The sequence below is a fragment of the Brassica rapa genome, chromosome A07 (genome assembly GCF_000309985.2).
Source record: "Brassica rapa cultivar Chiifu-401-42 chromosome A07, CAAS_Brap_v3.01, whole genome shotgun sequence".
NCBI lineage: Eukaryota > Viridiplantae > Streptophyta > Magnoliopsida > Brassicales > Brassicaceae > Brassica > Brassica rapa.
The window spans coordinates 16,815,997-16,837,419 of record NC_024801.2 but is presented as its reverse complement, the minus strand read 5'-3'; the positions used below and the strand labels follow the sequence as shown (position 1 = coordinate 16,837,419).

General features: G+C 38.5%; 4 protein-coding genes across 5 annotated transcripts; all 4 read right to left on the bottom strand.

Annotated features, from left to right (window-relative positions):
- Positions 1-595: 595 nt before the first annotated feature.
- Positions 596-1,938, bottom strand: LOC103850181. Its single transcript, XM_009126896.3, has 5 exons — positions 1,673-1,938; positions 1,324-1,421; positions 1,045-1,212; positions 917-959; positions 596-815 (listed from the first exon to the last, which is right to left on the bottom strand). The coding sequence occupies exons 1-5, from the start codon at positions 1,879-1,881 to the stop codon at positions 731-733; spliced, it is 603 nt and encodes a 200-aa protein (XP_009125144.2). The 5' UTR covers positions 1,882-1,938; the 3' UTR covers positions 596-730.
- LOC103850182 (putative pentatricopeptide repeat-containing protein At2g01510) lies at positions 1,355-6,630 on the bottom strand. Its single transcript, XM_009126897.3, has 3 exons — positions 2,739-6,630; positions 1,673-1,985; positions 1,355-1,421 (listed from the first exon to the last, which is right to left on the bottom strand). Exon 1 carries the CDS (start codon positions 5,205-5,207, stop codon positions 2,769-2,771), a length of 2,439 nt encoding a protein of 812 aa, XP_009125145.1. The 5' UTR covers positions 5,208-6,630; the 3' UTR covers positions 1,355-1,421; positions 1,673-1,985; positions 2,739-2,768.
- A 225-nt stretch (positions 6,631-6,855) lies between these two features.
- On the bottom strand, positions 6,856-8,117 carry LOC103850179 (probable ribosome biogenesis protein RLP24). 2 transcript variants are annotated; one of them, XM_009126895.3, is made up of 5 exons: positions 8,029-8,117; positions 7,770-7,882; positions 7,525-7,638; positions 7,295-7,431; positions 6,856-7,200 (listed from the first exon to the last, which is right to left on the bottom strand). In XM_009126895.3, exons 2-5 carry the CDS (start codon positions 7,848-7,850, stop codon positions 7,038-7,040), a joined length of 495 nt encoding a protein of 164 aa, XP_009125143.1. In that variant the 5' UTR covers positions 7,851-7,882; positions 8,029-8,117; the 3' UTR covers positions 6,856-7,037. The 2 variants fall into 2 exon arrangements, with proteins under 2 accessions (XP_009125143.1, XP_018511793.1); XM_018656277.2 differs by lacking the exon at positions 8,029-8,117 and having other exon boundaries at positions 7,770-7,991.
- A 212-nt stretch (positions 8,118-8,329) lies between these two features.
- On the bottom strand, positions 8,330-18,753 carry LOC103850178 (nuclear pore complex protein GP210). Its single transcript, XM_009126894.3, has 36 exons — positions 18,218-18,753; positions 17,836-18,101; positions 17,597-17,766; positions 17,298-17,514; positions 16,697-17,043; positions 16,134-16,313; positions 15,922-16,057; positions 15,686-15,834; positions 15,415-15,526; positions 14,736-15,307; positions 14,513-14,636; positions 14,147-14,424; positions 13,952-14,062; positions 13,771-13,833; positions 13,429-13,620; positions 13,253-13,312; positions 13,081-13,149; positions 12,691-12,837; positions 12,488-12,607; positions 12,275-12,391; positions 11,992-12,147; positions 11,862-11,924; positions 11,691-11,761; positions 11,080-11,491; positions 10,869-10,971; positions 10,673-10,782; positions 10,480-10,551; positions 10,308-10,383; positions 10,119-10,226; positions 9,896-10,037; positions 9,740-9,805; positions 9,429-9,645; positions 9,300-9,354; positions 9,126-9,217; positions 8,967-9,030; positions 8,330-8,871 (listed from the first exon to the last, which is right to left on the bottom strand). Exons 1-36 carry the CDS (start codon positions 18,391-18,393, stop codon positions 8,501-8,503), a joined length of 5,784 nt encoding a protein of 1,927 aa, XP_009125142.1. The 5' UTR covers positions 18,394-18,753; the 3' UTR covers positions 8,330-8,500.
- Positions 18,754-21,423: the final 2,670 nt, after the last annotated feature.

Genomic DNA, 21,423 nt, shown 5'->3' with positions numbered 1-21,423 from the left:
AGAAATAAGAATATGTTCTTGAAAAATTCACATCATACAAGTTATATTTATAAGTCAAATTGAGAGGACTATGAAAATAGTTCCTTGTGACATAATGTGGTTTTGATGAATCTTAATTGCATAGAAAATGACATAATCAATCAAAAAACTTACTCCTTATATTCTCTTTACCCTGATGGAGTTGTGGAACAATATTACTTGCTTGTGTAACAATATTCTTCTTGCGCTTAACAGAGATGTTAAATGCAAACTTTTGGTGATGATTAGTTAAACAAGAAACTTTAAGGCCTAATCTTTGATATACCAGAAAGAGAAAACGATTAATTGTTGGTCTTTAATATACAACATCTCAGCTTCTCTTCTCCATTTAAGCTTCAGGAACAGTTGGATTGCTCTAATTATTGTGAAAACTTTTGGTGGAAACATGATATATGAATTGTTGTTCCTTCTTATTAGCTCTTCGCCTCTCTGTACATACCATTTCATAACTTATGAGATGATGCCTGCGTGCAGGCCTGTGTTGTTTCTTGATGTTCCTCTTTCAGATATACGGTTCTGGTTCCATATATATATATATGGGTGTGTGTGATACACGTGCAACTGAAGGGCCCATTGTGGCTGATTAAAACGGTGGGAAGATTCACTACATGCACCAAACATCATTCGATAAAGGCTTCTTTATTTGATTTTATAAACAAAACTGCATCTGCTTATTGCAACAAATCTTTTCTTAACATGACTCATTACTATTCCTAATCTTTTTCTTCCTCGAAGCAAAGCTACTTGGTCCAATCTCTATTGACATTCTCTTTGTTCTGTTGAAGAGACAAAACAACTAGGGGTGAACAACAAAACCAATCCGCAATTTTTTGAATATAAATAATACACAGAAATAAGAGTAAATGAATACATTTACCTTTCTGAGAGCTGCTCAGATTCTTTGGCATCACAATGAGAATCTGTACCAAAACCAGATGCAAATCTAGTTTAAGTTCCGATACAAAGATGAAAGTAGAACCAACAAAAAAAAACAAAAAGAGGCACCTTTGCAGTTTTCTTCATCACTCTCCAGCTCTGACTCTGAACCAGAACTTGACTTAAGCATCCAAAACTCTGAATCATCGGAATCAGTATCTTCCTTAAGGCGTCTGTGTTTGATTACTTGTATTTTCTCGGTCTTTCCGCTTGTTCCAGCTCCTCTTTCCACTTGCTCTATCAGATACATCAACACAAAAACATTAAATAAAAGCCAGGAATAACAAGCACGAGACAAAATTAGAATCATTACAAGATGTTAATGAATCTGATATCAAGTTCACTAACCTAACCTGAGTAGAAATCTCTTCCCGTTCACGTGTTTCCAGATATGTTGCTCGTTCTTGTTCACAGTATCCCCAGTAAGCTTGCACACGAGCTTCGAACTAAGAACATAGCCAAAAACACAAGAAGAAAGGTAAATACTTAAGCCATACTTATATGCTGAGGATACAACTTAAAAGCTTTAAGACTTTTATGCACACGAGCTTGCACTGGCACTAAAATACACAACTTAAACAAATAAACCAACGGTCCTCAACGGTTTCAAGAAAAAGAAAAAAACTAACCTATGACCACCTCATAGACAACTTAAGCTAACATAATACAACTACAAAGGTTTCAATCTTGTGCTAACCGAGAAATTAGGCACTGCGAGAACATGTTGAGAGGAGATTTCCCATGAGATAGAGCGTGATCGATGAGTCCCAGACGACACCGTTTGTTACGAGCGTATGCTTCTTCGTCTCCAGCTACAACTTCGTGACCAGTCTCCACGCATCTGAGCCGTCCGTTTCCTAGATCCACGAAAGTAGGTGAGCCAAGCAGATTCTCCGCCTTCTTCATTCTTCCTCCTCTCTCTGGATCCAATTGCTCGCTCGCTCGCTCGTCTACGGTTCAGCAAAAGCATAGAAGCGTAACTACTTCACTTAAACCGGAACTGAACCGAACTGAAAAAGAAAACCAATTCAAATTACACTGTAACACGACAGGGTTTAAGTTAGGCATGGGCATCCAGGTCCTCGGGTCGGGTTCGGATCGGGTCTTTCTGGATCCGGATCCTTCGGATCATGGAGTTTTGGACCCACATAGGTACTTTAAAAAATTCGGATCGGTTCCGGGTCGGTTCTGGTCGGATCCGGATCGATTTGGGTCCATTTTTTTCGTACCTGTTAATACCCAAATTTTTTTCGGTACTTTAATATTTCGGGTCGGGTCCAAGTATTTCGGTTCCATGTTCGGGTAGATGGCACATTTTCGGGGCAGTTCCTGATTTTTTCGGGTCAGTTCTATATATTTTTGGTTTAAAATATGTGTTTCAGGTCTATTTGTACCCATGAATCTTCAATTTTACCCGATCGCCAAACTTGAAATTTTGAAAACGAGCAATAACCATAAGAAAATACAATCTGAAAACCTGCAGTAGATCCGAAACACATATAAAGACTAATAAAGTCTATTAACTTTCGGTTCTTAAAATACCCGATCGGGTCCCGAGTCGGTTCTGGACCCGAACCTGCTACTGGCGGATCCTTCATCTTTAGATCCAATAGGATAAATTTCTCGGTTCCGGTTCTGGATCCGAACCTGTATTTTTGGGTCGGTTCCGGATCAGGTCCTCGGGTCCGGGTAAAATGGCCATGCCTAGTTTAAGTCTAAAATCCACTTCATACATCAGACAAAGATTCCAATGTTTTTTTTACATTTGTTCTCTGAGTCAAAAACTTGAGGTTTCACCAGTAATCCCCACAAGAACAGAGCCCATCTCTAAAGTGATGGAATCTTCTTGAGTCCCTTACAGTTATCTCCCTCTTTACAACCTTCGATATCAGTTTTATCGCAGCGTGGCAATCCCTGCATGCTCTCAAGTTCTTCATCACAAGGATCGGAGACCCTTCTGGTGTACTGATAAGAGCAAACGCAACCGCTAAACGCTCACTGTGGAACTTAAGCGACTCGATCTTCATCTGCTCATCTACGTCTTGTCCTACACAACTCGTGTCAGGCTTGTACCCTAGTCTTTCAATCTCGGCTGTCAGTTCATTGATCTTTCTCACAATCTCATCTCCCCTCGGGTGTCTCTGGTCATTCGACGAGAAGTCGTGCATCTTGTGGTTTACTTCAACCCAGCTAGACGCAGTAACTTTCTTGATGCCGCGTTCACGCATCGCTTTCTTGACAAGACTAACGTTTTCCCATTCCCCTGCTGTTGCATAGATGTTTGACAGGCTTACGTAAGCAGCAGCGTCCCTGAGCTTCTCCATGCTAAAGAGCTTCTCTGCTGCTCTCTCAGCAAGGCTTTGGTTCTTGTGAATCCGGCATGCGTTCAGCACTGATGACCACATTATCTCATCTGGCTCAAAGGGCATTTCCTCCATCAGCTTCTCTGCTTCTTCAAATCTCCCGTTCCTGCACAGCAGATCCAGCATGCAGGCGTAGTGTTTCCTTCCTGGAGTGATCCCGTAGACCCGAGACATTGCCTCGAAATATTCGGTTCCTTGTTCAACGAATCCAGAGTGACTACATGCAGTCAAGACGCTCAAGACGCTGACTGAATCTGGCTGGAGACCTGAGTGAATCATTCTCTCAAACGCATCAATCGCTGCTTCTCCGTCTCCGTTGTCAGCGTAAGCTGAGATCAAAGCATTCCAAGAAACTCCATTCCTGTCAGGCATCTCTTGGAACACTTGTACCGCGTGTTTGATAGAACCACACTTGGCGTACATATCAACAAGTCCAGAACCGGAGAAGACGTTCTCTGAGTTCCCTGACCTTACTATGAACCCGTGGAGTTGTCTCCCCAGCGACAAAGAAGCGAAACCAGCCGAAGCTCTCAGTACAGTAGCGAAAGTGGACTGGTCTGCTCGTAGATTCGCTCCTCGCATCTTGGTGAACAGTTTAAGACCATCTCCATGAAGCCCTTTCTGAACATAACCTGAGATCAACGCAGTCCATGAAACAGTGCTCTGTTGTGATAGACTCTCGAATATCAACTCAGCTTCCTCAAACATCTCACACTTCGCGTACATATCCACTAAAGAGTTTCCAACATGCGGGATCGAATCAGCAGTCACGACGATGGCCTGGCAGTGCACTTGTCGACCCATCTGCAACAAAGACAAGTTAGCTGCAATACTCAGCACCGTCGCGAAAGGGAAGCTTCTCCGATCAAACCCCATGGACTGCATCTCTCTGAACAGTCCCAAGGATTCCTCGTATTGCTCAGCCTGCGAATACCCTGAGATGACCACATTGTAAGAAACAAAATCCAACTCAGGCATCTCGTTGAAAAGCTTCCTAGTCTCTACAACACAATCATGCTTCGAGTAGAAATCAAGAATCTGATTCCCAACAGCCACATCCCCGGAGAATCCAGTAGAAACCGCTAAACCATGGAGTTGCTGACCAAGAACATAATCATGAAGCCCGACAACGGCCTTGAGAACACCAGAAAACGTAAAATCCGAAGGCTTGTGACCCAACTGCTGCATTTCGACAAAGAGACGAACCGCCTCAACGTACAAACCATCCTTCTCGTACCCTGTAATAAGCGTGTTGAACGTGACAGAGTCCTTCTCTCTAATCTGCTCAAACACCACACGTGCCAAATCACGCCTCCCTATCTCGCAATAAGACTTAACAAAGACATTGCAAACAGTGAGAAAAGGGTTCCTATCAAACCCTAACTTGACCGCAAAGGCATGAACTTGCGCCACAGCAACCGCGTCGTCGCACCCTGGTAAAAGAGTAGTAAAGGTGACATGATCAGGCAAGGTACAAGACCTGCACATCTGTCTGAAAAGCTCGAAGGCTTCGTCGAAACGGTTGTTCCTAGCGTACAGCCCCATCAAGATAGTCCAAGTGACCACGGTTCGATCCACCATGGCGTCAAAGAGATCTCTAGCGGAGGAAACGTCACCGGACTTGACGTAGCCGGAGATCATGGTGTTTGTGGAGACGGTGTTCTTGTGAGGCATTTCGTCGAACACCTTGCGTGCAGAGGAAACTTGACCTCCACGGAGAAAGTCCTCGAGGATGAAATTGGAACGACAGGTGTCTGTGTTGAAACCGGTTTTGATGATGCGAGCATCGATACGAGGTGTTTGGAGGAAGCGGAGGTGTTGTAAAGAGGCAGCAAGTGTTCTTCTTGAGCAGACGCGATGAAGTTTCATAACACAAACGAATGTGAGGGAATGTAAGAATCAAAGGTGTTGGTTTTGATGACGAGAGCTTAGGATTCAAATTGATGAAGTTTAACGACGGAAGAAGCTTTGTGTTTGAAGCTTCTCTGTTGTGTGTTTCGGAAACGAATTCGAATTGCCATCTCAATTTTATATGTAATAAGATTGGTTTAGCCCGGTCTAACTTTTAAAAACAAAAACTACCCGCATGTCACGCGGGTGACTCGGGTTCGATCACAGGCAACGGCGAGAATTTTCATTTTGTTGAAGCTTAACTTTTTTCTTTATCCCTCAAACGAAACCAAAAATAAACAATTACTTGTTGTTGATTAATATGACATTCTTGTAATGTGTGTTTACCATATCAAACAAGCTTGGATCTTCCTTAAACTAGTTTAAAGCTTCTTGTCCACTGAAAACATAAATAAACAATATTGTTGAAACTCTGTCAAACTGAAGGAAAGTTGTCGGAACGACATTTGAATTTAGTAACATACGAGCAAGTGTAGAGTTTCTCATTGAGCCTCCTGAAGTTCCCTCCCGATAGTTTCTCCCGAAGCTGCAGGGTTTTTTTTGGTGTAATGATTCAATACTTATTTTACTTCAATTACAAAGAACCGCATCGATAAATTTAGAAGATTTGGACGAAGCTGAAGATTGTACATGGATTTGGATATCACACTTTTTGTCGTTATTTTGATTCTTGGGTGTCTCTTTAGGCTCTTCTCTACTAGATTAAAATCAATCATGGAAAATATATGGTTTATTGATGATTTGATAACAGTACATAGGGTGCTTGACAATAATGGAGTATAAATATCAACAGAGTATAGTTTAGCTATATGAGAAGTACTTTTATAATACTCTTTAATTTATTTGATTCATTTACGTTATGTGTTGACTTGCCGAGTGGGTTAGACTCCTTGAGCTCGGGGTGGATTTTGATCTTCGCGAACCTATGTTTCATTCTTGGATCTTGATAGTGCTGGATTTTGGACTTTTCAGTATTCAGATCTCAAACCAGGTCTGGACCGGGGTAAAATCCGGCTCCAACACAGTGGACATCCTTGAGGTATCAAAGAATAATAACTACACTTCTCCTATATTAGTATATACAAGGTACTCAATATATAAGATCATCTAGTAAAACATGCCACGTTAACCGGGCCTAGTGGTCTAGTGGTAAAGGAACCTCGGCTGAGGTGCCCGCCATCACGAGTTCGAGTCCCGGTCACAGCGGATTTAACATGGTTTCCGTTTGATCTCCAGGATCTTCCTCGCCAGTTCCGGTTGGACGCGGTGGGATAATCGGACTAAGTGAGAGGTACGGATACTTGGATTATAAAAAAAAAAAAAAAAAAAAAAACATGCCACATTATTCAAAAGCCATGTATCACTTGGCAAATAATGATTGTTTCACGTTTGCCACAAGAAAAAATGAAACTAGTCTTTTATCCATATTTAATTCCTTTTATATACATCTACAAATCTTCTAACGGATTCAATTCTTAACAAAACTTCAGCTCTAACTTCCATTGGAAATCAATGCAATATTCAAATTTCTAACGGAAAATAAGTTGTTTATAAGTAAAGTGTGGGTGTTTATACTTTAATAGTATTCCACTTGGTAAGAAATGAATCAGCGAATGTGGAAGCTTAGCTCCGAAAACCAAAACCTTCTTGTGGATCCATTCCAGGTAATAAATAATACATTGCAAAATGTAAACAACTCTAAAACTCTCTTTTCTTTGTTTTGAAAGGACAACGACACCAGCATCAGAGTTGAGTGAAAAAAATATCTATTAAAGTGCTTCCACAGAATCACTCTTCCATGGCTTCGTTCTGAACAGACTTGCTTGTGGAGACCGAAACTTTCATCTTCTCTGAATCTTGTTGGTAAGAACCTGGTGCCTTGATCAAACTAATGTTCTGATCTATCTCTTTGACTTCACTCTTGAATATCTTCTGTTTGTTCGGCTTCAACCTAAGTCCCACACAAGAATTAAGACCAATCATAATCAAAAATCACAAGTCTAATTTATCCCAAGGATATGTACGAGAAATATAAATGCATATACCTCTTATTGATGTGTTGAGCTTCTCTTGAACTTCTGATCTTATCAATCTTCTTAATGGCCTTGAGAGTATCCTCAGTAACGTTCCTATCATACCTCTCAGGTCTGTTTCTCTTCTTCTCAAACTCAAAAGTTTTATCCTTTTTTGTGGAAAGGAAGAGAAGGGTGATGATGGTGAGAGACCATAGCTATTATGGTTTTGTTAATTGAAAGAGAATTAGTATTTTAAGTACCTGAGTCATGTCCTTTCCGTGTGCAGCTCTGTATGCTTTAGTCCACTTGACTTTACGAGGGTTCCTCTTCATCTTGAAGTTCTTGTGGCATTTAGACCTACAGAACCGGAAAATCTGCAAAAGGACAAGAAGACTTGTAACTGAATCACAAATATGAGCAAAAAAAAAAAAAGAAAGACAAATTCAAAGCTAAAGAAAGACATCGAATCTTGAAAAATACAAAAGTAATGTGATTCTTGAAGTACCTTAGCATCGTTGCGGACAAACTGAATACCATGTCCTGGATATATCGTCGAAGAGCAGAACCAACACTTGACCAATCTCATCTTGTCTCCTCCTCCTCCTCCTTAAAAGTTCCCTACAAGAACATAACACAGACAAGTAAGAGCTTCAGTCAGACATCAAAGTGAAGCTAAATACGAGGAAGATAGAGAAGAATTTCAATTTTTAATATAATTATTGGTTTCGCTATTTCAATGCATTCGTCACGAGACGGAAACAAACCTGCAAGTAAATTATTAGGGTTTCGCTCAGAAACGACGATGATGATTGAGATTGAGAGACTCTCTCACTAGGGTTTACGTTAAAACTTAAAAGCCTAAAACGATGCTGTTTTGTATTTGGACCGTAGTAATATAAGTTCCACTATTTTTTAATAGGCCCGATGCAAACTATTATTGTGTATATTGGCCCATTATTGTCAAAATTCAGAGACTTTTGTTAACCTCAATCAAATTTTTTTCATGAATTCAAGCGAGCTGATAAAATCATAACTTTTTTTAAAATAAGTTTATCCAAAATCATCTAAAAGGTAAAAACTGATCAAACAAAAACTCAAATAACTGGTTTAGAAAATAACGTTTCCAGTTCAAACTGAAGTGAGCAAGAGATAACAGTGCACAAATGATATAAACAGTTTTCAAGGTTTGGTGGTTTACAAACAAAAACAGAGTTTACTACTCATAACAAACATATTCTACATAGTGTTTTGAGGATTAAACCTCCTCCTCCCTTCTCTTCTGTAGTAAGGAGTCTCATCCACAGTCCTCTTGACATACTCCATAAATGGTGATGGTGTTCTTGGAGATTCCTCATGGTATATCACTGCACCACTTCTTCTTTCTGGTGTTCCCGGTGCTCCTGCTGTTGCTGCAACACCGTTTGTTGCAACTCTAGTGGCCCCAGCTGGACCAATTGGTCTATCTATCACTTTCATCAAGATGACCACCGATACAATCACCACTAAAACACCCCATAGTATCGTAAACAGGTATCCATCTTTTCTCACAGATGGCGCTACTAAGGATTCACCCGTATCATAAGAGAAATCGATTTCTACACTTTGGCCTGAAAAAAAAGTTTATATAATCGCATCAATATGGCAAGTGAGAGAAACAAAGCCTTTTCTACAGTATTAAACAGAGCAAATTCTATAAGCTCACCAGTAGCAGGGAGAGTGATGAATATTATATCTGTGAATTGCTCTGATCTATTAAGCACATTCACCTGAAAATTGTTGATGAATATTGATAGCTTACTAAACTGTTGATGGTTTTTTATCGTACCGAGAATATGATTAGGATTTTCACGAGAAAAATCACCTCGTATAGTGCACGCCCTGCGATACCATAATCTTCTCTCTTGATCAAGCTGATCGATAACCTTCCTTTGCTTTGCCAGTGAATTTGAACATCTGCAATGAGTAGTTTTAAGTATCCTTTGCATTTCTTGTATAACGAAATAAAATGAACTAACAATTGATATATGGATCTTACCGGTGTTCCCTTGTACTGAAATTGTAGTCTTGTTTGAATCCGGGTTTATATTCAACTGCAAGATATTTAACAAGTCAAACTCGCATAAATGAAAGCTTTGATTAGCGATTGTTTAAGAACTTAAATAACCTTGTTTGGCCATGCTACAGAAAACCCTCCAATAAGAAGTGCAGACGCAGATCCCGACACCTGTCGACCTTCTTTGACTGAAGCATTAATGGAGAAGGACACATGCGATTTCGTGTCTTTTGATCTAGACATTGAGTGAACCAGATGCTCCGGTGAGTATGGGAAGAAAAGACAACGAGTGTCTCCAGTGTCAAGATCCACCCATGGCTTCGCATATCTTGAATGCAACATATGTAAGAGTCAAAGCCAGTTAATGCACATATATATATAATAGCGCATGTATATTCACTGAAAGAAAGTACGCATCATACCCTATAAATGGAGGGTCTACTTGGCAGTTGAATGTGTTCCTGTTTCCTTTCACAAACGTGTTCTCCCTGTTGCAGTTTTTATTATCATTGATGACTACGATGTTGCCTATATATTTCTTTTTTTTTCTTTAAATGCAACATTAAAAGCTTACTGACCTGAATTTTACAGGAAAGCTATATCCTTCTGCAGGGACGTGGACATTTGTTAGTGTTTCTCTAGGAGAGTCAACATATATGGTGTTTCCAAGTAGCACTGTGACTTTTGTTTGCAGCTTCAAACGATGACCTTCAAATGTAACTGCAACAAAAATAACATCTCATAGTGATAGTTGTTCTCTAGAAATCACAGAAAAAGCATCAAAACAATAACAGTTATTACCGTGAGCTGACCCTTGGCCGATTGCTTTAGCTTGGCCGGATACTGCATTGACGGATAGGACACTCCTGTTCGATGAAACCCATTGACCAGAGACTTGATGATCAGCCCCTAAATCACATTGCAAGTTTCTGTTTAGCAGGACGGGCATTATAATTGTATTTGTCATGTAGATTTGATTTGACATTTTACCTGTAACGCTGAAATTCAGCATATTTCCAGTGTGAATGACAGGTTTTTGAGGATGGATATGTGCCCCAACTGAAACCTGAGAAAAGCGAAACACGTTTAATATAAGCTCGTAGCAATCATAACAGATGTTGTACTAGAAAGTGACAACAATATTCATGATAGTAGCCCATACCAGAACGTAGTCTGCTTTCCTCAGATTACCGCCAATGGAGACCCGAATTAAAGCTTTACCATGTTTTATTCCCTTCATTATAAGGAGAACGAGATTAGAGAGGAGCAGAGAAGCGTACATTTAGTAACCATCAGAATAGACAAAAGATAAACACATGTAACAGCAAAAGTTGATTATAAGGATGAACACGTACCTTAATGTAGACACTTGTTTGGTCATTGACAGTCTTAATAGACACAACATCACGATGATTGGTTTCAACGTTGTATGTAGTAACACCATGTGCTTCTAGAAAACCGATTCCTTTTCAACACAGAACAACAAAAGATATTTACAAGAAAACTACATCAAGAAAATGAAGCATGCACATAAATGTAACAGAGCGTTACCTAAAGTGTCATAGTAATTTATTGGAAGTTCAAGTTCACCACCAACAGCAAGATCCACCACGTGGAAAGGGATCACTTCACTATTCATTCTTATTTGAGCAACCTGATAGAATTCTATGTTACCAACAAAGTAGACAAATAGAAGATAAATGATGCAATAAACAGAAAGAATAGCGAATTGAGTGGCTACAAACTTCCACGTTCAGGATACCTCTGCAACCCTCACACAAGCAGCAATCTCGATCCTTCCACTTGTGCGGTCTTTGGCTTGAATACATGCAACATTGTTGATTTCTGTAGTTTTGATGTTTCCGCCGTTAATTGATATAGTATCTCTTTCGACGTCAGCCCGAGAACTACAGTCTTTCAATAGGGAATAGACTACATTGCCTCTGTGACTTTGACCATCCTTGTGCTTTGGTGTCTCAGGAGATGATGGCAATAGACTAGATGACGTATAAAATGGCGGAAGAACCCAGGTCATAGGAATCCCAAGAGAAAGAGGGAGATCAGGCACAACAGATAAAACTATTGATGCTTCATATGTTCTAGATTCGGAGTACAAGCCAGGAGACACGAAATCACATGAGAACGCAATGGTGACTCTGGTTTTCCCAGCAGATCTGAAATGGAGAAGATAAAACTGCTCATTAGAAATTTGATGACTCTAATACAAAAGGTCAAGTTATTAAAAAGCAACTTATAAGAGTACTAACTTAAGGGGCTACCCCGACCTGAAAATACTTATCTACCATAACTGGACAATGGTTTGTATTCTGTTATCCGTTATTGCATATGTTCTAGAGAGCTCATGCAGATTACCTTCCTTGGACGACATTGACAAAGCCAGCATTCTCTTCCACGTCAATAGACGGTACATGGAAACTCAACACCTAACATGGAAAAATATAGCTTTCTATCACAAACATGGCCACATGGGAATCGGAAACTAGATTATAATTATCCACAATAGGAAGAAACACAGAATTGAACCTCCTCATCTTCGATAGTCCATCGGTATGCTCTGCAGAGCTCATAGAAAGACAAAAGATCTCCCTGATAATGTAACCAAAAATGAGTATAGAATAGACTCAGAGGAGTTTTTTGTGGCTTAAATTCTCACCTGAGAAAATGATGGAAATATAGGCATTTCACGGCCAACAGCCACAGTATCACTTTGAGCTATCAGCGTTGCAGCAGCAGGAAGTCCAACTTCGGCATTTCCAACTGCTTCACAAACTACAGTACCTTCACTCCCATATATTGTTGCATAGATTGTCTGGTCATAAGAGAATCCAGATCAAGATGCTATATCTTTTGGGTAGATTTAAGTAATTTAATAGCCAAACCCTGTTCTACTTTGTTTAAACACTGAGAAATGCATAGTCAGATAATTTTGTCCGCACCGTGTTGCCAGGTGATGTTGCATAGAGGCGTCCTGATTTCTCGATCTTTGCAACTTCGTTATCTACAGTGGTGTAGTCAACAGAAACATTCATGGTTGGGCCTCCTTCAACAGTGAGCTATATAACACAAATAAGGTGATCAATACAAACATGTAGAGAGAAACATAATTAAGATTGTGGTTACCCAAGAAATATATAACATTTCCATCATACCACGTAAGAAGCACCAGGAACAAGAAATATTCCTTGTGGGTGAAGTCTTGGTGGGGCATAAACTTCCACTTTAATAGTTTGGCTCACCACTTTATCTCCTGATTGTTGTCTCGCGCTAACCTATTAAAAAAGCATTGCTTCATATGTATCTAGTTCCAGAACTTAATTATGACAGCAATGAAAGGGTCAAGAAATAAACCCACATATAGTGTTGTGATTCCCAGGCGTCTAGCAGCTACTTTGAATGAAGAAGTTGCCACGTGTTCACCAACAGAAAGTGGATTATCATCGACAGAAACATGCTCCGCCAGATCATCCTCAATATGCACCATAATATCCATTAGCGGGTACTGCAATTATCGACATTTCAGCAAATCAACCACTTGTATGAACAGCTTATAGAGAATAAGTAATAAGGATACATTGTAGTACAGAAGATTATTTTGTTCTGTTGATCCTCTTTATATATATATGCAACATTCAGGTGCGTTAGATTGGTGAGGCTAGATAGCCAATGCTCATAGAATATTTCCATAACACAACAAAAATAAGAACGTATAAATTACAATATCTATAAAAGTTTCTTCTTAAACCTGCGAAGAATCAAAGGTCGTCCCATCGTCAATGCCAGTCAGTAGATCAAAGGAGTGTGTACTTCCTTCCTGCCACATTTAAATTAAGGATGATAATATCATATACCAAAGATAACAGAAAGCAATGCGTAACCAAAAAAGAATTTGTAATAAACTAAAGAAAGGGAAATACCATTATACTTATCTCATCCCCAGATGCAATTTTTATCCAGTCTATGTCTGCAACTTTAATCTGTGATAAAATAGAATGAGCGACTCGTGATTCATGAAACGCATGGTCATGTTCAACGTGAATAAGAAAATTAATGAATTTCCACAAGTGTATACATGTTCAGCGCAACAACTTACCACCGCAAGAGCTGAAAGTGGAGGAGAGACCCCAATATCATATACCGTCACAAGTGTAGTCCCTAACCCTTTTGGAGATAGGGTCATTTGCGAGCATTGCAGGCCAGATGGGGGTCTAATCACTTCTGCTACACGAGAATCATTCACAACTGCTTCCCACAAACAGCTTCCTCCAGTCATTGACAAATTAACCTACAATAAAAAATTCTGAAACATTGCAAATCTAGCTCTAGTGCTCTCAACCAAGTAAAACCAGAGACATAAAGATATTGGAAAATGCAAATACTCAGTGCAATCCATTCATGATTTAAAAGGAAGCACTTGTTAAAGAATGGGAGTTACCTTGGCATTAGGATTGAGAAAAACCAGGTTGAACTCTGGCGTGACTCTTAGTGTAGAAACCAACTGAAATGACAGAAATGGTAAACAATTGAAAATGTAACAAGGATTACCAGATAACTAAAACGAAAACTAATTGACTTTTTTTTAAGCAATGAACAAAACTATTGTTGTAATTGCATACCTGTAAGCGTACAGCATCTGTGAGAGTACTTTCGGACACTTCTGGAAGCAGAGATGAGTATTGGGGTTTTCCAGAATGATCAATACCAGAAACTGTAGCCCGTACAGTGCACTGTCAAAACAATTTACATTAAAGCAAACTGACTCGACATCTGAAGAATAATATAATGACGAAGGAATTGGTTTATGTCTTTACCAATCCAGATTCATTACGAAGAGCTAGAAATCTCTCCCAGCTAGTCTTTGTCATTTTTGAATTATAATCATCGTCCCAAGAAGCCAAATTGTCGCAACTACTCAGTTCCCACCTGAGTGAAAGAGTTGATGAGTTTGAAAAAGCTTCTCCAGAGTCGCTAATACCAACAGCAGCCACTCGAATTATTTGCCCATTTGCTACAGTCACAGGAGTTACACGAAGTCGTCCTGGTGCCCTCTCAGCTTGACTAGCAGCTCTAATCACACTAAGCTTGTTAACTGTAAAATAACATGTATAACATTAAGTTGTTAACTGTAAAATGAGAAATTTTGAAAGATCCAAAACTGTAGGAGATATTGAACATACCAGGTTCATCAACAATGAGCACAACAAAGGATGGTAAGCTGCATTGAACAGATAAGAAAGCTTCTGCCACTGCAGGTAAAGGATGGTCCACCCCGACCAGATTTCCACGCTGGAATATCAGTTTCTGGATGAATACAATTGGAGAAGAGATAACAATGTTATCTTTCACAGTAGCTACAAAAAGTAAGAACAAAAATAATCGCGTAGGACGCTTGAAACTTACATAAGAACCAAGCGTCTGGCACGAAACTCTAAACATGTTAGCATGGTGGTCAAAGTTGTGATGGATGTTATCTCCATTTGTAAGATCCTCCTCATCTTCATTCACTTTAGTCACAGTCTCGGTGAACTCAACATTGTCATCCCACCTTTCAGGTCCCCCCAGAAGCATCACATCAACATATGTCCCAGGTACAAGATAGAGGTTACTAACACCAATATCAGTTTCTTCTTGTGTCTTATCAAACCAATATCCACCATGATGATTCCCATCACTATCTTGTCGGATAGTAAGTGGCAGATAGGCCCCGATACTTAAAGTTGCTTTCAAATCAATTGATTCGCTTAACGACTTATCAAAATAATGGAACTCTTTTGCTAGAGTTGCTTTTAGCACTGTGCGGCCAGGAGATGAAGTATATATATAAGCCCGAGAACAAGGGGGACTGGACTCCGTGCTTCTTAATTCTTCCAACATCATCATCTCGGCTGTTGCATTAACTATAACAAAAGAGTCACTCTCTGTCTTCCACTTTATCAATGAATTGAAAGCATCACATCTAGAGAACGAGGCACCTGATATATAAGATCTCCAAGTTAACAAAAATATAGAAGAAAACAAAGCAAAACATAAAAGAGATGATTAATAAACCCCAGAAGTAACTAAAGAAAAATTTTGGAACCATTTAAAGCCTTCATTGTGACAGCTGCTTGCAGGTGTGATCCAACCACTGTCTCTACTGGGAAGTATTGCAACATAACCATAGAGGATGGAATGGAAACTTCAACAATAACCTACGAAGAATAAAATAATCATTTCAAGCACCATAATAAAGAATAGAACCATAGATGATAAGTCGCAAGAAAAAGTTTGACCATTTTGACCCATCTCTCTTGGAATTTAAAATAAATACATTTTCTCTATTTCTGGAATCAGTAAATGTAATCGTGTACCTCATCAAAATTTTGTGAATCGAAAGTCGACACCACCTTTACAGTGGCTATTCCAGGCCTCTTTGCCTGGATAATTCCATAAGCTGACACAGACAAAATGCTCATATCTGAAGTAAACCACTTGTAGTCACTCGATGCTTTCGCACAACCTACATTGAAGTGAGCAAACGTCAAGTCAACATGGGTTTTTAAACTGGAAAAGAACAACTCACGAGAACCATAGCTTGGGAACTCACCTCCTGACACAATTAGCTCCATCTCTTGATATACAGCAGGGGTCCAAGGGAGTAGAATCTTAGGTGCGTCATCTTCACTGTTCAATGTGAACTGCACCTTTTGACAAACCACAATGTCTTGGACAACCTTGAGAACCTGACAGAAAAGAAGTTGTTGAGGTAACGGAAAGAGACAAAAACGTCTTTAAAGAGAGGAAATATAGTTCTCTCACCTCTTTTGAATTCTGATGTCCATTGAAGTAAGTCAATGCAGCTGTCAGCTCTCCTAATCCTGGTGAGATTGCTTTCAAAATTCTAGAATTTCGCCAACCATATTCAGAGGAAAGATCATCTGGCACTGAAACGATTTTCCAATAATCTGTCTCTTCTCCATACAGTTTGATATCATCCGTCTGCGAACAAGAAAAAGGAACTTATTATGTTGAACATCCCAAGAACATGAGTACAGTAGATCATTCGGACATGACTGGGCAAAGGAAAGAGAAACTAAAGCAAAATGATGAACAGTAAAAAAAACAGTAACAAAAGTCACATCCTGTATAGCCACATGTTCAGCATGAACAGAGTCATATGTCCACATCAGAATCATTAAAGAGCAAATGAAATCACCAAAGACACTGGGTTTACTCTTACAAGTATATAAAAAGATGACAACCTAGAGATAAAGAGACTACGAACCACATTCTATAGTTAAGAAAGTATAAAGGTAAGAAAACATTGAACATGCAATGTTTTTCCTGCCAATGCAAAGAAGGTAAAAGAAAAAGGGAAATACCTCAGTTATATAGATTTCATGTGCATCAGGTCTTCCAGAGAAAATCTTCATCTGAATCAGATATTGACGACCAGAGACCACATACCAATGCATAGATGACGGAAAAGGTTTCGATTCTGTAGTAGGATCCCCTGACGTTGACCAAGGAGATATGTACAAGATAAAAGCATCTGGAGTGACAACATTAATAGATGATCCTTGAATGTGTCCAGCAACCCGGGTATCTTCAACAACAACTGTTGTTACCCCCAAGCTTAATGCTTTAGTCAGACCATTCAAAGAATCTACTTGAACAACCGAAGAGTTCAACGCAGACCATCTGTGATGTGATGATGGTAGATGCACGGCTGCAAATAGAATAAAAAGTAAACCGATAAGAACAAGACATAGCGTGCTACTCGAGCAATAAAGACAAGTAATATATTTAGACTATGAATCAACACCACTGAGATATCCTAAAGCAAATAATCCTGATAGTTAACTATGAGCAAGAACTAAGGTATGCTATATGACACGTGTATCAAACAACCTGAGATTTTAATCATAACTCAAACATTGCTTAATAAAAAAGATAAAATTAATCTTTAAGATGCAGACAAACCTTGAGGAACATTCCCACGCATGACCTTTAAAGTGTAACCAAAAGAAGCACCCATTAGGACATAGACTGGTGAACGAGGTTCAAGTGACATGGCCTCTGCTACGGTTAGTACTATTTCATCGGCTATATGGGCAAGGGGAGCCTCCAACAGATGAACTGAAACCTTCTCATGTCCAATTTTGGTTCCCTTCACCACAAACAAATCTGCAAACACCCCCTGCATTTACAATGCCACATTAGATTTCTCATCCATGAAACTTTAACAATTTGCAATTCACACACTCAATAGACATACGTACACTATCCTCAAGCTTTTTCTGGATATCCAAGTAGCCACAAAGTCCCCCACAGTCAGTCAACGGAGATTCCTTCAAAGGGACATGAGCAAGATGATGCGTTGTTCCTCCGCCACTTTCAGGCATTAGCTTCCACATGAACTGTAGACCCACCAGTGAGGAGAACTCGTTATCTGCATAAGAAGATTTCAGAAACTGAAGAAAAAAAAAGGACACAGTCTATATCTATAGAAACCACTTACCTTCATTATCAAAAGCGCGGACTCTAAGCATGGAAAGTCCATCAAGATCAAGCTTGATAGAGTTATGAAAAATCTGGATCCGTGAGAAGTTGTCAATAAACACCTTGCAGCGAATCACCATCCCCGTCTGTATATCGGTTGCATAAACTGCAGTCTCCTTCCTTCCGCTATAAGGCGAAATCGATTTTAGACGCGCGCTGGTGGAGCAGTGACTGCTCGAATTAAACTCAGGCGTAACCGAGAGAATATCATGATGATCCCATGACCTGCAAATCAACACCATCCCTAACCAAAGTGAACTTACATAGCTAAAAAAAGGCAATGATTCCTTAACTAAGTTCGTGCTAACTAACTACATATCTAAGCTGAGCTAAAGAAGTACCATTTGAAGCAGCCATCGCTTCCTTGAAGGCGATACTCTACTGGATTCTTCATCCTCGGAGGCAACAGTATATTGACATCAGTAATGTGCGGACCAGTACCTAACTGCGACGAACTTTCTCGAATCGAAAGCACAATCAGAACCACGACGAAGAAGCACGATGAGATACGAACCATTTTTGTTTTTGGTTTGCTACATCAACGCATAGCAGAGCTTGAAGAAGAAGAAGGAGCTTAAGCTGAATTCGAATCTGTGCTTTGGATAGTGAAGAGTGAGAGTAGAATCGATGGTGTGAGTGAGAGAGCTTGGAGAAGAAACCCTAAAGAGAGGGTTTATGGAAAGGGGGAAGAAAGTTGAGGGAGACGACGGCGAAATTGTAATACGTGGCGGAGTTGTATTGGTGGTGACGGAAGATTGGCTGTTATGTTAGTATTTTCGTTAGCGAGTGTTCGTCACGCGCAGAGGGTTTTTGATTTTTTCAGGTGCCACGTGCGTGCGAGGAAGCATCGTGTTATTTTTATGTTTTTGAATAAAGCTGCTTCGCGTTTTGGGCTTTTGGGACTTTTAAATCTTTTTGAGCTTTGGTCATTAGATTCTCATGCTTTCTCGATTCACAACAAGACTATCCAGTCAACCTTCGGTATATGAGATTTTACGCTTTGGTTATGTTTGATTTACATTTTTGATGCAACAGTTTTTTTCTTTTGTCATCTGATGAAATTATATTTGATACTCCCTCTGTTTTTAATTATAAGTCGTTTTATTTAAAATCACAAATATTTAGAAAGTTGTTATTCAAAAAGATATATCATTTAATTAATTAATTCAACCAATTATAAAAAGCTTAACATTATTTTATTGGTCACACAAAGAAAAAGGTACACTGAAATATGTAAACTACTTATATTATGAAATAATATTTTTGCTAAAACTATCTATATTTGGAAACAGAGAGAATAATATTTAAGGGTGGGCACAGATCGAATATTCGGGTTTCTGGAGATATTTGAGATATGATCCATTTTGTCTGAATAATCAACAATATGGTCATATTCGATCTGTAGCCATCTAGATATTTGGTGTTCCGGATATCCGAAAAAAAATTAAATTTTTAAACGAATATCTAATTTGATCCGTACAAATAAAAAAATTCAAATAATCTTAGATATTATTATCAAAATAAAAATACTACTTTTTTAAATTCTTATAACTAATATATGCATTTAATAAATAAAAAATGGAGAATTTGCAAAAAGTGACTCAAAACTTGATTTTAAGTTCAAAAATATACTCAAACTTCAATCAAATGCAAAAGTAATCCAAAGGCTTTGTAAAATTACAACCAGCTCATTATGATAAAAAAAAAATCCAGAATGCATCATTACGAATATAACCCCGAGTTTATAAGTCTTCTCGAGAAGTAGATCTTAAAAATAATTTATAAGTTTTATAAAAAATATTTTAATGGGGGGAAATTTGAAATCATGTAATTATAAACATTTGTAAATGATAAAAAAAATATCTAGTAAAATTGAATTGTTTTCAACATAGATGGGTGAATGTAGTGTATAATGGTGTTTTTTTGTTTAGGGTCTGGTAACATATGTTGTAGTATTATTTGTATTTTTAGGTTTAGATTTTGGAAGCTTAACTTCTTTTTTTGAAAAAATTAAATTTGACTTATATGTGTTTAGTTTTGTGTATATTAGACATTTTATGTTAATTTTAAGTTTAATGAAGTGATTTAGTAAGTTACTTGAGTTTATGGTTTATTTAGGGGTTAGAGAATATTTTATCGGTTAAAAGACTTTATGGAAGTCTTCTTCTGTTTTTTACTTTCCAAATTGTACTGAACCTTAAAGTTTACCAAATTACTTTAAACCTAACCAAAATTTTTACCGGACATATAAATAGTATTTTTTCACTATTTGTTGATAAAAGTACAGAACCCTAGCATTTTTTATTTGAGGCGATTTCAAAGGCGAATCTCTTTTCTTTTTCTATTTTTTCGTCGTTCTCGCCACCGCTAATCTCTTAACCACGTTGAACTTTGCTTATGCTTCGATTTATAAAGAACTCACCAACGGTTCGAAAGCGATCTTGAATAGATGTAATGATGACTGAATTTTGACCTAGTTACTCTCATCCACACAATAAGGAAGTGGAGGTCATGTAGAGCTGGGAGTTTAACTCTTAATCTGCGGGTCCTGCCACGTTTGACCTGCCGCAGGGCGGGTGCGGATCGGCCAATTCGAAAGATTTAACATGCGGGTGGGGGTGCAGGTGCGGGTTAAGTATGTTTTAAGCGGGGCGGGTGCAGGTCGGCTGAATTTGAATCGCGGATACCCACCAATCCGCAAAAAAAATCTGTAAAAAATATTTCGTATAAATATATAAAATATTTTGTAAAAATATATAAAATATTTTAAATTATATAATTTTAATGATAAATATTTATTTATTTTTTATATAAAATAATTAAAATATTTATTTTATTTAAAATAATTAAAATATTTATTTTATTTAAATTTTTATTACTGGGTTACCTGCAAATCTAAGCGGAACAGGTGCGGGAATATGATTCTTTCTTCGCGGGTCATGTGGATCAAAATTTTCAGTCAGAAAAATGAATCGACATGTGTGATAGCGGGTCAAGCGGGACGGATCGACCCGCTGACCCAGTTCTAAAGTCATGTCATGTCAAATCCGCGTGACTACACTCAATACATTTGACCTCGATCTCATTCTCTCTGTATTTTCACTTTAGATTTGGTTCATTGTTGCAATCATTTCTTGTAAATCCATGTTATACCTTGATCACATAATAATAAACGTCTATTTTTATCGATCAAAATTTGATTATATCATTGTATTTTGAGGATATTTTTGTCCACATTATTTTTTGTATAATCTTTACTAGACAACACTACCAAATATTTAGTGTGGATTTCGGGATCTACGGCGTTCTAATTTGTTTCTCAGATAAGAACATGATGTATTCAAATCCATCGTTTAGGCTTCGTTATTGGCTATTCTATATTAGATGTTATGCATTATTTATTTAATTGTGTAAACAGTGATCAATATTCAATTATTAGGCTGTAGGACCAATGGACCCTTGAGAGATGTGAATGGGGAAAGAGTCAAGTTGAAGGTCGGACTAGCTAGTGATGACATGGTGTCACATACGCATCTGAAATTTTGGT

Excerpts from the sequence above, each read along its gene's own strand:
- LOC103850181 (XM_009126896.3), bottom strand. The coding sequence starts at position 1,881 with ATGAAGAAGGCGGAGAATCTGCTTGGCTCACCTACTTTCGTGGATCTA. Across the intron at positions 1,422-1,672 it reads TCGCAGTGCCTAATTTCTCG|TTCGAAGCTCGTGTGCAAGC; the intron begins GTTAGCACAAGA and ends CTATGTTCTTAG. Across the intron at positions 1,213-1,323 it reads GAGATTTCTACTCAGGTTAG|AGCAAGTGGAAAGAGGAGCT; the intron begins GTTAGTGAACTT and ends TGTATCTGATAG.
- LOC103850182 (XM_009126897.3), bottom strand. The coding sequence starts at position 5,207 with ATGAAACTTCATCGCGTCTGCTCAAGAAGAACACTTGCTGCCTCTTTA.
- LOC103850179 (XM_009126895.3), bottom strand. The coding sequence starts at position 7,850 with ATGAGATTGGTCAAGTGTTGGTTCTGCTCTTCGACGATATATCCAGGA. Across the intron at positions 7,639-7,769 it reads TTGTCCGCAACGATGCTAAG|ATTTTCCGGTTCTGTAGGTC; the intron begins GTACTTCAAGAA and ends GTCCTTTTGCAG. Across the intron at positions 7,432-7,524 it reads ACGGAAAGGACATGACTCAG|GATAAAACTTTTGAGTTTGA; the intron begins GTACTTAAAATA and ends TCCACAAAAAAG.
- LOC103850178 (XM_009126894.3), bottom strand. The coding sequence starts at position 18,393 with ATGGTTCGTATCTCATCGTGCTTCTTCGTCGTGGTTCTGATTGTGCTT. Across the intron at positions 11,925-11,991 it reads TATTTCCATCATTTTCTCAG|GGAGATCTTTTGTCTTTCTA; the intron begins GTGAGAATTTAA and ends TTACATTATCAG. Across the intron at positions 9,031-9,125 it reads CAGGGCGTGCACTATACGAG|GTGAATGTGCTTAATAGATC; the intron begins GTGATTTTTCTC and ends AACAATTTTCAG.